This window comes from Emys orbicularis, chromosome 6, assembly GCF_028017835.1.
Source record: "Emys orbicularis isolate rEmyOrb1 chromosome 6, rEmyOrb1.hap1, whole genome shotgun sequence".
Classification (NCBI taxonomy): domain Eukaryota; kingdom Metazoa; phylum Chordata; order Testudines; family Emydidae; genus Emys; species Emys orbicularis.
In genome coordinates, this window is record NC_088688.1 from 22,599,957 (window position 1) to 22,614,294 (window position 14,338).

At 43.5% G+C, this 14,338-nt stretch overlaps 1 protein-coding gene across 1 annotated transcript in view; it reads right to left on the bottom strand.

Annotated features, from left to right (window-relative positions):
- PDZD2 (PDZ domain containing 2) overlaps positions 1-14,338 on the bottom strand; it is a 208,893-nt gene that overhangs the window by 82,218 nt on the left and 112,337 nt on the right. The window contains exon 2 of the mRNA XM_065406808.1: positions 9,954-10,377. Within this exon, the coding sequence (XP_065262880.1) occupies positions 9,954-10,377 (424 nt within the window). The remainder of the gene's footprint in view (positions 1-9,953; positions 10,378-14,338) is intronic.

A 14,338-nucleotide genomic window follows, 5' to 3' on the forward strand; every position in this document is an offset into this window, starting at 1 on the left:
CCCAACTACCAATGCGAGCTAATGCGAGCTAATGGCCTACTCGTGAACCATTCTCTAGCCCATTTTCAATCTCATGAACCATCATCCACTCCCACGGCTCTTATCTAACACAAGACCTCTTGCCTCTGGTCTCTCTGGAGCCATTTTGAAGATCCAGCCATTAATGTCAACTATGCAGGTTTCACAATGTGAACTTTCAGTGTCTCAGGAATATGTAGTAACCAACAGCATATCCCCAACTGTGATTCACGCCAATGGTTTACTCTACTGTTCTACACTGATGTTGGTTTAAGAGAATGTATCTGTATAATTTAAAGAGCTGAGTTGTTAAAATGGCTGCCTTGACGCTTGATATCTCAGCAAGTTTGGTTCATTGCTCACTTGGACAGGACCAAGCTTTTTACTGAAAGGTGAGAAGGATGTATTTGCTTTCCATCCAAAGGAAGAAAGCAGCAAGAGAAGGATCCTGGGACACAAGGCCTGGGGAATATTTACAATAAATAATTTAGAACGTAGAGCCACAAAATAGGTATTGCAGATGACAGGATGAAAACGCTGATACTCGAAGCAGAATGACCTCCAGGGAATCATCTCTATTGGCAGACTAGGTGCTGACATCATTTTTTTGGCTGGGGCTTTAAACATTTTATTTGCCATTGCAAGCACCTGAACGACATAATCACCCTTTAAAAAAAAATCTGTTGGAGTCATTTGCTGTCTTGAACTGTCACCACATGGCCTGCGCCTCTTAAAGCTATTCCCCTTTTTTCATTTTCCTTTTGCCCTCTACTGAAATTTTATTCCAAGAGAGGCAAATGGAATTCTCAGCTCTCACTGATCAGAGGGTTTTATGCAATGTTACTCTCTGAAAAATCAGACATTTAAAGATTAGGATTCCTTTGCGTTTTCACAAATATTTGAATGTGCTCATTATGTTGCTAGGTTGACATGACCAACTGGGTATTTTAAAACTTCTTGAAGAAAAATATCACTTCTCACAGTGGACTAAATTCAATATGGGTGCAACTGCACAGATATTTGGACCCATTTTGCATCTATCCATATTAGAATTCTGAAAGGATCTTTTCGCTTTATGTAATAATTTCAGTACCGTATCAGAGCAAACATACATAGCTTTATAATAGTGATTTACAACTATAGTATTATAGCACTAAACAACATATTGTGCAATATCAATAAAGTCAGTTTGGTTTCAAATATTTTCACAAAATCATTCATGCATAAAATGATAGGAACATACGTTCAGCTAAAGTTATGTCTTCCATTCTGGAAAACAGTGGTTATGGATATTTATCCATATTTACCAACAACACTCACGTAAGGGCAGAAATCGCTCTCTTTAGATTGTATACATTTTGGGACCAGGACTGTCTCTTACTAGGTCTTTGTACAGGATCTACCATAATGGGGCATCAGTCTCAGTTGAGACCCCTAGGCACTACGGTAATACAAATAATAAGATGCATGCAAACCATACCCACTATCTAGTTACTCCATTTCTAATGACGTGAGCCATGGGTCAAGAAAATGCATTAACACTTTCTTGTCAATAATTGCTACCAGATTACATCTGATTCCTCCCAAAAGGGCTTTGGTGCATGCTAAGTCTAGAACAAAATGCATTTATCATTTAGATTAACGTGTGATGGATCTGCAAAGCAGGGGCCTACACCTCCCACCAGCCCCCTTCTCGCTGTACATCTCCTACCCCCTGACTAAGCTGGGACTATGCTTTCCATCAGCACCCTGCCCACTGCACTCTCCTTCTGGACTAGTAAGTAGAAAGGTCCTGAACAATGACGTGGCTGCACTGTGCTTGGGAGTGGGAGCCACAAGGCATCAGGGAGCAGAGAGAAGCCCCAGGAACTGTGGGCTGAGCTGCATGTGGAACAGGCTCTGACTGCCAGATGTCACAGGTGGGTGCAGGTCTGTGCGGGACTTATGGGAGAGCCGCAATGGCTGGGAAAGGGACCCTAATGCGAGACACTACCTGAGCCTGGCCTGGAAACCCACAAATGCTTATTTGCTTGAATGGAGACTGGACTGGAGAGGCTCCCCCAGGCACTAGGCCTGAAACGCCCTAACTCTCAACCTGGCTGCCCCAGGGACCCAAACAAGAACTGATAGTGCTCACTTTGAACTGTAACTGTTTAAGTCTCTATACTTGGGGTATCTGCAACCTTTCCCTTCCCTGAGAGCCCTAATAAAATACCCTTTCCCTTAGCCATGTGTCTGAGTGGTTATTGGGACCCACCCAGAGCTAGTGCCTGCAAAGCCAACTACTGAAGCACCTACAGTACTCTCCTTGAAGTCAGGGTACACCTGGCATGCTACAGCACCCCAGGTGTTTGGGGCATAGAGTAACCCCAATAATTGCAATTCTTTAAAATGCAAAACTGCAGCTACCAAAGCTATAGCTTTTACCTAAATCTATGCAAAGAATGGAAAAGTTTGGAATAGATTAATAGAAATTTAGTAGCAATGGAGACTTCTCCAGTAAATCTGTAATTACTGTTGTTTTAAGGGAAGATGGAAACTGACTGGCTATAAATGAATCATTTGCTGTATCAGGAGTAGTATTACAAAAGTGCCTAGCGGCCCCATCCAAGATCAAGAGCCCATTGTGCTAGGTGCTGTACAGGCACACAGTAAAAGACAGCCCCTGCCGCGAAGAGCTTTGCAGATCCATCATACGTTAATCTTAGTCTACACAGACAAAGGAAGGGTATTTTCATCATAGTCCAAGTTAAAGCTTCGAGACATCACAGCAGCAGCTAAAGAAGCCCGAAGATTCACACTGAAGACAGCTGGAAGCTAATGCAAAATAAATCACATTATGATAAAAAGAATAAAAGGCCCACGAACAGAAACAGCCTGAGAGGAGATCTTTAAACAGCTCAAGATAGCTATGATGAAAACTAAAAGCCAAGTTACTTATGCCTAAAATATGCATCGTATAAATACATAATAATCTTGATGAAATAATAATCTCCAATTAGGTTGCCAAAAAGCTATTGTAAATCAACTTAGCTCCATCTGCTTCAATAGATCTATGCAGGTTCATACTAGCTAAGGATCTGGCACAGAGTAGTTTTTCACTTCAGTAAAATAGGTTGATTAGAAATTCTTTTTTATTATTATTATTCATCACTTCATGCCTCTATTTCTTGCTGCTAGACTGTGTGTTTAGCCTAGTCTTGTGTTTGGCCAAGTGAAGATGCCTTTCCATTACCCAAAATGTGCAAGGCAAACTGCAGTACTGTATTTACAGATGCTAAATGGCAGAAAGCATCATTGCAGCTGTCAGCCTTTCCAAACTACAAAGTGAGGCATAATTCAAAGTCCTTCAGCTTTTACAGAGACAAATAATTTAAACAAGGAAGCAAATAATATGACAGAATGTAGCAAACAGTTTGTCATAAAATGAGCCAACTAAGCTATAGGTACCATGATAAAAATTAAAGAAGTATTTCAACCGGTCTGATTTACTCATATGCATATTAAGACAATAACTTTCCACAGCTAAAATATGATCACGTAGTCTCTACTTCATCAAAATCTGGTGAATAAGCTGCTCACGTAACTCCTGCTCACTGTATAATACTTTGCATTGTCAATACATAGCACCTTCCGTCCAAGGATAGGGTTGTCAGGTGTACGGTTTCCAGTCAGCACCACTGACCAGGCCATTAAAAGTCCAGTTGGTGCAGGGCTGGCAGGCTCTCCACCCAGCTCCACGCGACTCCCGAAAGCAGCCAGTATGTCCCTCCGGCTTCAAGGCACAGGGATGGCCACGGGGGCTCCATGTGCTGCCCTCACCCTGAGCACCTGCTCTGCAGCTCCCATTGGCCATTGCTTCCTGGGAGCCACCTGAGGTAAATGCCACCCAGAGCCTGAACCCCTCATCCCCTCCCATACCCCAACCCCTGCCCCAGCCCTGAGCCCCTTCCCGCACTCTGAACCCCTCATCCCTAGCCCCAGCCCAGAGCCCCCTCCTGCACCCCAAACCCCTCATCCCCAGCCTCACCCCTCCCACACCCCAACCCCCTGCCCCAGCCTGGAGCCCCCTCTCACATCCTGAACCCCTAATTTCTGGACCCACCCTGGAGCCCGTACCTGCTCCCACACTCCAACCCCCTGCCTGAGTGAAAATGAGCGAGTGAGTGAGGGTGAGGGAGAGCAGGCAACGGGGGGGGGGGGGAATAAAGGGAGGGGGGGCCCCTCGGGAAAGGGGCAGGGCAGGGGTGTCCGGTTTTCTGCAACTCGAAAGTTGGCAACCCTATCCAAGGATCGCAAAACATATTACAAACATTTATGATTTAAGCTTTTCCAAACCTCTGGGAGATAGGAAAGCATTACTGTCCTCTTTTTACCAGCTGGTAAACTGACTTGCAGATAGGTTAAGTGACTTTGATACCTGAGCCCAGAATAGAATCCAGGTTCCCTAGGTCCCAGTCCTGTTCTTTAATCACCTTCCTCTTAGTAGAGCACCTTAATCAAGCACATCTTTTTTATATCCTCCAACTATAAACATTAGTTGTGGGTGAAGATTTCAATCTCACCTTAACCCGCAATCTATACAGAATAGGGACATTTCAGTATTTTTAAAAGCAATGAAGATTTTTTTTTAAAATGTGAATTTTCAAAGCACTTTAATCTCTTAAATGCCTTGAGAGAATGTAACCAAGGAGTTAGTTATTGCCCATTCTATTCTTCAGTACACTTCATATTCAGTCAGATTTCTTTATGGTCTCTAAAGGCCTGATCCAGCTCCCACTGAAGTTCTTCCATTAACTTCAGTGAGAACTGGACTGGATCTTAAGTCACCTTCACTAAATATACTCAAGATGTAGAGTCAGAATTCTGATCTCCTCTCTTGCACCATTTATATTTATTGGTGTCCCAATGTTTTTCAGGCATTAGAAGGCTAGAAGATTAGTGTAGTTCTTCTTAAAACACTGTGCTGAAGAAATGAAGTGACACATTGATGAGTACTATCTGTCTTAAATACCGCTACAGTGCTACCAAGTAGCCAAAGTACAACCAGCCACCCTGGCCTTTATTTGACCTAGGAAGCACTTTTTCAACTTATCCCATCAGATCTTTTCTGCATTTATCTTACCTCCTTGCCTTTTGATTACTAGCCCCCCAAAACCAATCTTTCTAAAGTAATCCCTAGAAGATGCAGGCTCAGAAATGTCAATATTTAACTTCAAAATTTTCACAGGATGTGACAGATTGTTACTTAGGGTCATATATTGATTATTTTTAATCAATACACACAACTCCCACTGAAATCAAATTGAGTCCCTTCATGGATCAAGGGCCTTCCAGGGGGCCTGAGGGTGCTAAAAAGCTCCTGCCAGATAGATTTAGTGTATTTGTTTTTAATTTAAATTTTAGACATATTCTTAGAAATTATAATTGTTATATAAGTGAAAGCAAGGGGATATTTACCAATAATGTTAAAATACAGCACAACTTACTAACTTATTAAATATAAATAAATTAACTACTGATTCAGTGGTACAGTATTTCTTGAGTTATGCCTTATAATTAGATTGCTTAAGAGACTAGTATGTTTATCTAGAGAAGATGCTACATGTAAGAGCTGTATCCATACATCTAAATCCGCCAAACTCTAAATGTGAGACCAGAAGCTAAAATGAAGGACGCACAAACATAAGAACACAAGAACATACGAATGGCCATACTGGGTCAGACCAAAGGTCTATCCAGCCCAGTATCCTGTCTACCGACAGTGGCCAATGCCAGGTGCCCCAGAGGGAGTGAACCTAACAGGTAATGATAAAGTGATCTCTCTCCTGCCATCCATCTCCACCCTCTGACAAACAGAGGCTAGGGACACCATTCCTTACCCATCCTGGATTATAGTCAATAATGGACTTAACCTCCATGAATTTATCTAGTTCTCAGGCAAGGAGTTCCACAGGTTGACTGGGTGCTGTGTGAAGAAGAATGTCCTTTTATTTGTTTTAAACCTGCTGCCCATTAATTTCATTTGGTGGCCCCTAGTTCTTATATTATGGGAACAAGTAAATAACTTTTCCTTATTCACTTTCTCCAAACCACTCATGATTTTATATACCTCTATCATATCCCCCCTTAGTCTCCTCTTTTCCAAGCTGAAAAGTCGTAGCCTCTTTAATCTCTCCTCATATGGGACTCATTCCAAACCCCTAATCATTTTAGTTGCCCTTTTCTGAACTTTTTCTAATGCCAGTATATCTTTTTTGAGATGAGGAGACCACATCTATATGCAGTATTCAAGATGTGGGCGTACCATGGATTTATATAAGGGCAATAAGATATTCTCAGTCTTATTCTCTATCCCCTTTTTAATGATCCCTAACATCCGGTTTGCTTTTTTGACCGCCTCTGCACACTGCGCGGACATCTTCAGAGAACTATCCACGATGACTCCAAGATCTTTTTCCTGACTTGTTGTAGCTAAATTAGCCCTCATCATATTGTATGTATAGTTGGGCTTATTTTTTCCAATGTGCATTACTTTACATTCATCCACATTAAACTTCATTTGCCATTTTGTTGCCACTCACTTAGTTTTGTGAGATCTTTTTGAAGTTCTTCACAGTCTGCTTTGGTCTTAACTATCTTGAGCAGTTTAGTATCATCTGCAAACTTTGCCACCTCACTGTTTACCCCTTTCTCCAGATCATTTATGAATAAGTTGAATAGGATTGCTCCTAGGACTGATCCTTGGGGAACACCACTAATTACCCCTCTCCATTCTGAAAATTTACCATTTACTCCTACCCTTTGTTCCCTGTCTTTTAACCAATTCTCAATCCATGAAAGGATCTTCCCTCTTATCCCATGACAACTTAATTTACGTAAGAGCCTTTGGTGAGGGACCTTGTCAAAGGCTTTCTGGAAATCTAAGTAGACTATGTCCACTGGATCCCCCTTGTCCACATGTTTGTTGACCCCTTCAAAGAACTCTAATAGATGAGTAAGACATGATTTCCCTTTACAGAAATCATGTTGACTTTTGCCTAACAAGTTATGTTCTTCTATGTGTCTGACAATTTTATTCTTTACTAAAAATAAGTATACAGCAATCTTGTGCTAGATAGTTTTGACAAACAGCATTTTCTTCAGCTTCTGTTCATGACTCAGCATTCCTGTTATGTGAATGGGCTAGACTTACATATAGAGGTGAAAGTAAGCCGGTCCGGTCCGGTGTACCGGCAAGAGTCAGTACACCGTGCCGGACCGCACCGGCTTCCGCGGTGGGGATTTAAAGGGCTCTGGGCTCCCTGCCGAGCCCTTTGAATCCCACCCGCAGCTCCGGCGGCCGGGCTGGGGCCGGGATTTAAAGGGCTCAGAGCTCCCGCGGCTGCGGGCAGCCCAGAGCCCTTTAAATCCCGCCCGCAGCTCCGGCAGCTGGGCTGGGGCCGGGATTTAAAGGGCTCAGAGCTCCCTGCCGCAGCGGGGAGCTCAGAGCCCTTTGAATCCCGCCTGCAGCTCCGGCGGCTGGGCTGGGGCCGGATTTAAAGGGCTCAGAGCTCCCTGCCGCAGCGGGGAGCTCAGAGCCCTTTGAATCCCGCCTGCAGCTCCGGCGGCTGGGCTGGGGCCGGATTTAAAGGGCTCAGAGCTCTCGTGGCTGCGGAGAGCCCAGACCCCTTTAAATCCCGCCCGCAGCTCCGGCGGTTGGGCTGGGGCCAGGATTTAAAGGGCTCAGAGCTCCCCGCCGCAGCGGGGAGCCCAGAGCCCTTTGAATCCCGCCTGCAGCTCCGGCGGCTGGGCTGGGGCCAGGATTTAAAGGGCTCGGGGCTCCCCGCAGTGGCAGGAGCTCTGGGCCCTTTAAATCCCGGCCCCAGCCCGGCAAGGCTCGGGGGTCCCCACAGCCGTGGGAGCTCCGGGCCCTTTAAATCCCCGGAGCTCCGCAGCGGCCGGAGCCCCGGGCCCTTTAATTTGCCCCTGAGCCCCGGGGGCTCCCAGCCACCACTGCAGCTGGGAGCCCTGGATTGATTTAAAGGCCCTGGGGCTCCCAGCCACAGCCGGTGCCCCAGGGCCTTTAAATCTTGAGAGGCCCCGCCTCTTCCGGTCGAGGCCACGACTCTTCTGGATGAGGCCACGCCCCCCTCAGGACTCCGGTAGTACCGGTAAGTCCCGTAAGTTACTTTCACCCCTGCTTACATATTCAAATGCCTCTTGTATGTGTTTTGCATTAAATATTCATTTATTTCTCATATTCTATATCTGTTCTGAACGTCAAAATTTACTTTTTCAGACCAAGATGTCTTAAAACTTCAAAATAAGTTTAAGTGGCTCAAGACCACCAATCTTATTTGTAATGTAGTGGCTTTCCACCTCTCTGAGCTGATCTCTAACACTCTTTATTACTCAGAAATTCAGACACAAACCATATTCATTTAGAAGGCATTTTTAAATTAGCCTTATTAAAAATCATGCTTAAATTATGTTCTAAATTGTCAGGGAGCCATAAAACTGTGCAGGTCTGGATCTTTCTGATCCATATCTTTTCCTTTAAAAAAGAACAAACAAAATGATACAGAGTTTCAAATTATGAGGTTTTTCAAACTTTCCAGATAACATTTTCCTCGTTATACCACAGTGAATTTAATGTCTAGAATCATAGAAATGTAGAAAAGGGTTGGAAGGGACCTCAAGAGGTCATCTAGTCCAGCCCTTGCACTGAGACAGGATCATTTGATTAGTTGACAGGAAGAGAGGATATTCTGACTTAGTTGGGCTTTAGGAATATTATTATTCTTTTATTGGATTCAGCTTTCCTGGTGGTTTCACGTCTGAACCAAGAGCCCCCTAGTAAATATGTAATATCAGCAATCATTAGTTTGAGCAGCATGTTTGTGCCACACTTCCCTTCACTGGAATTTAGCAATATGAAATATGACTGCATTCATATATTACCAGCTTTGAACTCTTTAAACAAAAACAGCTGCCACAATAAGTCCCAGCCTTAGCGCAGTAGCATTCACAGGTTTAGTCTATCAATTTCTTTAGGAAGACTGCCAAAGACTCAGAGCCTTGCAGTGACAACTCTTCTGGTGAAAGCTGTATGTGAAATCTGATCAAGACTTGAGTGATTTTTCTGGGTCCAGAAACGCTAAACCTCTACGGTCTTTCTCATGTTTTGCCGCCATATACTTCTACTCAAAATCACAGGAGAAGCAGTAAGAAGTCCCTTACCCTAGTCTGATAAAACAATACAGAGCATCCATCTCCTAAGCATAGTGCAAAATATACAATAAAACTTTCCCACAGCCACTGATCAATGTCTAAACAATTTTTAGACACAAACTAATACATGGGCTCTCTTTAAATGTTCAAACATTCAGCATGATGATGAATGAAGATTTTTAGTTCTAATTTAACCATTAAAACTAGTCTCTCCTACAGTCTGGCTACTGCCAAAGCAGCCTCAGAGGCTCATCACAAGGTTGAAATGCTCATGTGCTGTTTATTACTTGTGCCCCACTGTCATGGGGGCATCGCAAGCACAAGCTGCTTCCTGCTGAATAAGAGCTCTGGGGTGATAATAACTTGATCCGCCCTGTTGAATCAAGGGGTCGTCCCCTTTCTCACAGCCCTGTTTGGGAATATCACAGGTAGTCCCCACCATCCTACTTAACAGGAAACCTTTATTCACTCTCCTCCCCCTCACTCAGGTCACAAATACATGCAGCAGTTCTGAACACAATACTTACCTCTGCTCCCTGCCCTGAAGGATGAAATCCTACCAGTTAGTTCGGAGCAAGAATTTGGGGTTGTGAAAAGAAGGCTGCACAGTGAGTCTTGGGCCGTGCGGCCATTTTATTGAAACTAATACATGTATTGGAACCTTCAATTTGCTCGAACTGGCCCTGCCTCTTTCTTTTAAAAGCCCAAACCAAAACACTTACCTGTGTAGGCAGGTCACTTGGGTTAAGGTCTGGCACCCCACCATCTGAATGGCGAGACCTGTACCGTCCCTCAGAGTCTGCATTTCGAAACCGATCCTCTGTGTTGCTTGCCGCTTCAGATGCCTCTGGCTGTGAGCCGTCAATCTCCATAGGCATGTGGTGTCCATTCTCCTGCTCTGAATTCTGGCTGTCTTTGCTTTCCTTGCTGTCCTTACTGGCTGGAGTTCTGGCAATGACCCCAAATTTTCTAGTTCTTTTTCCATTTTGAGCGGCTCTGTCACTTCGCTCCGAGGTAGGCTTTGCTTTGGGTTCACAGCTGTTGCTGTTGTTGCCATTTGATGGAGGAAGAGGGGCTTTGCGCTTAATGCGACGGAACATGATCAGGTAGATAAAGCCGCCATTCCAGCACTGATCAGCCAGGTAGCTGCGAGCAAGAGAAAAGTTTGGATTATAAACAGATTGTCCTATAAAGTTGATATTGCAAGTACAGTCAACAGGTATATATTTTGCTAGGTATTGATGCACTTTCTAACATGATTCTTTGCCTAGCTAAATTGTTACCAAATGCAATGATATAGTAAAACACCTTGAAGCATCAGCAAATGATCTCTGCAGCTGGTATTAGAAATTGTGAGATGTTCAGACTCACAAGGGAGTTCTGTGCTATTTTGCAAAAAGTCCTAAAAGGTATGCCATGCTCATGGAGAAAATATTCCTCATCACCAAAATGCTTCTTGCATATGAATTAGAGAAGATGCATTTGAAACAGGGAGTTTAAACAAACAAACAAACAAACAAGGCCTGGAAACAGGCTAATCACATTTTGGTATTCATGAAAACTGGCAAAAACCACTCAGCTGGTCATCTTCCACAATTCAAACTCTGAATGTGAGACAGGTGTTTAGGCAGCACAATGGGATGACAGAGCGCAGCAAAAAACAAAGAAAACATTTTCCCCTCTCCAACGGAAACAAAAAATACCAGCCAGGCTTCACTTGTGCAGCAGCTCACACAGTGTTTGCATCTGAAATGCAGCCTTTTCCCTGAGATACATCTTCAGTTTTGGCTTGGGTACATATGCCCTACCTTGGGGCAAATCCACTGTTTCTGTAAGTAGGCTCCAATTGCCCCAGTACAGCAAAACACTACACTATAAACTATGATGTACCTACTGGGTCCAATAACAGGATAAGGAAATAAGGTGGGTTTCCTTTTATGATGTCTATTCTGGTGGAGAGCTAGGTGATCTGAACTGTGGAAGTAGCAGCCATAAGTAGCAACACACATACTGTATTTACAAACTATCACTCCCACTCTCACCATCTGAGTGACGCTTTACATAACTGTATTTCTACTTCAGGCAAAAAACAATCACCTTTATGGAGCTGCACCCATTTATTCCAAGGGTGAATTTGGGCTCTTGTGTATTTAGGGACAACATATACCTCAACCTAAATTCTTTAAATATTTGGCTTTCAATCCAAGAATGTAACCGAGAGTACAAATAAGCTTGAATTTGTACTGAACATGTTTGTATGAATCCCTTCTGGTAGGTCCCATGCTAACTTAGGTTACGTTGCCTACTTTGCTGGTGAAAGCAGAAAATGCTTCCAAGAATATCAAACAAACCATTCTCCAATAGCAATGAACATTCACTAATGTGGAGCTGTTGGTAAACGTACAGTAACATCACCTTCTTGAGAGGTGAAAGTAGATGCCAGTAAAAGGAACTACTCTGTAAGGATCTTTAGATGAAATAATATGGCATTTGCAGATGTGAGAGAAGTAGTCAGGGACTGACGGTCAGAGTCACAGAGTCAAAGAGATTAAGGCCAGAAGGGACCCCAAGATCATCCAGTTTGACCTCCTGTATGGCACAGGCCACCAACACCACCCAGCACCTGCACACTAAACTGAACAACCACAATTAGACCAAAGTATTACAGCCCATAGGAAACTACCATGTGCCACAGGCGGCGGGGAGGGAAGGGGGGGGGCAAAAAGTGCACCAGTGTTTGAGGCCCCTGCATTGGGAATTAAGTGAGAGATACCCAGACAATTCTGACATGTGGCCTGCACTCCGCAGCAGAGGAAGGTGGAAAAAACTCAAGGGCCCTGCCAAACTGACGTGGGGAAAATTCCTTCCCAACCCCACATATGGAAATCAGTTAGATCCTGAGCATGTGAACAGCCAGCCAGCCAAGCACATGAGAGAATGATTTCCCACCCCAACAGACTTGCACAATACATCTGTACTGTTAATGCTGACCAGCTGTGCTGCCCCCCTCCACCCGCATCCCAGCTGCCATCCAGCTGAGCTGGGCTCGTTGCACTGCCAGAGACACTCAGAGGGAGCATGCAGGGGAGGAACATGGGAAGCCTAAAGCCAGTTTATGAGTGAGGAGGGGTTTTTTGAGTGGCAAGGGTGAGTGATCGAGCGAGTGGCAAACTTTGGTGGTTGGTTCTTTGGTATTTCTCAATGAATGAAAGAAGGGACTGGGCATTGCTGGGTGAGTGGAGGAGGCACGCTGAGATGGAAGAGGCACTGGAAGCCGGAGAGGGCACTGGTTAGTTGGTAGTTTCAGTTCAGTTCTTCCTTATGGTTACGTCAGAAAATCCCACCTTCACAACTGGCCCTCGTCAGTAAGGCTCTGATTTTTAAAGGTATTTAGACATTGCTCCACTCAGCACTGCAAGGCCTACGTGATTTAGGAGTCAAACTCTCAGTTTCAAAAGTGACTCGGGCATTTACCCATTAAAAGGTCATGAGACTTAGGAGCCCAAATTGTTGAAAATGAGACTAATTAGGCCCCTAAGGCACTTAGACCCTGCAATGCTGAACGAAACAATGCTTAAATACTTTAAAAAATTTGTGCCTTTATTTCATCAGGGAGACCAATGATTGAAGGAACATGGTAACCACAGACCCCATCTCCTCAGAGATGACCCCTGCAGAACAAGATTGAAGCACAATGAGTAAGTGGGGCAGGAAAGTCTGTATTGATAATGGCAATGTCGTATCTTCTCAGTGAACATGCAGAGGACTTCAGTCACCACGATTATAAATTCAGCACCTTTCACAAGCACTGTAGTCATTTTTTAAAATAAAAAATAAAAACCGTCTTTCTTTCTCAATCGGCTGGAAGTACAAGAGCCTATACTAGCGTGGAAAATCTTGGGAGGGTTGGGTCACTAATGCATCCAGAGGAGACTGGATCCAAAGGGTTATATTATAACATTCCAGAAATAAACAGATATTTTGATTATCAAGTTAAGACTTTTTCCTCCCCCCTCAAATCAAGGGAAGAGGGGCAGTTTTGTTCCAGAAACAGTATGGGCTGCCTGGTTTTCACATTTATCTTTCAAGCTCAAATTTCAAGGCAGCCAGCAACGTTGATTAAAATTCATGACTTTTGCTTGCAGCAATACCATTGCACTCTGATCCATCACATATAAACTTGATAGCATTGCTTCTCCTGAAGGAGAGAAACAGAAGTGTGTCTCCTGCTCTAATAAGCCTATGGTCTGTTTTGGCTGCCATACCATTCACATACATACATTTCTTTGCATTAATAATCGCATGCTTTTTTAAGCACTGGTAATACAATACCTCCATCTGACAAATATAAATTCACCAACAAGATGAAATGACAGAGAATACAGCAGACAAATACCTGTTAAGTCCAGAAAAAATAAAGGTATAAAATGTATTGCAAATGAAGCAATTTTATACAGCAAAACAAAATATGATCTCTCTACCATTTTATATTCTTTTGTGACATGTTAGTTTATCATAACATGTAAGATAAACGCTTTGGGAAAAGGATATAATATTCTAAATGCTCATTTTATAAATATTCAATCCACTGTTGGTTCAAGGATATGCTTAGAGACACAGGGCCAGATTCTCAGCTGGTGTAAATGGATGTAGTTCCCTTGACTTCCATGAAACTACAATGCTTTACTTTATGAAGATCTGGCCCACATACTCCAGTCATGCAATCTGTAGTAACTCACGTTTCTATGCTCCCTTGATTGCTACAGGGCAGTTCTGTGCATGAACTATATTTTTATGAAAGATGAAAACAAGTTGACACAGAAGAACAAATGAGTCTCTCTGAAGAGCAATAACCAGGCCAGCAGCCATATCACTTCAGGCGATGATCTTGTCAGATCTTCCAGGCTTAGGGAAAACTATGTGCTGGAAAAACAGGTGTCGATGATTCAGTAGGTGGCACTGTTCATTCTGAGTCACTGTTGAATCAACGCCCAATCAGACCTGTATTGGAAGAACTATGCTGATGGTGCAACACTCAGCTATCTTTTTGTGGAGATAGACAACCAAGGTCCAGATCACTTGTGGTCATTTAATATAGAGTGACTTT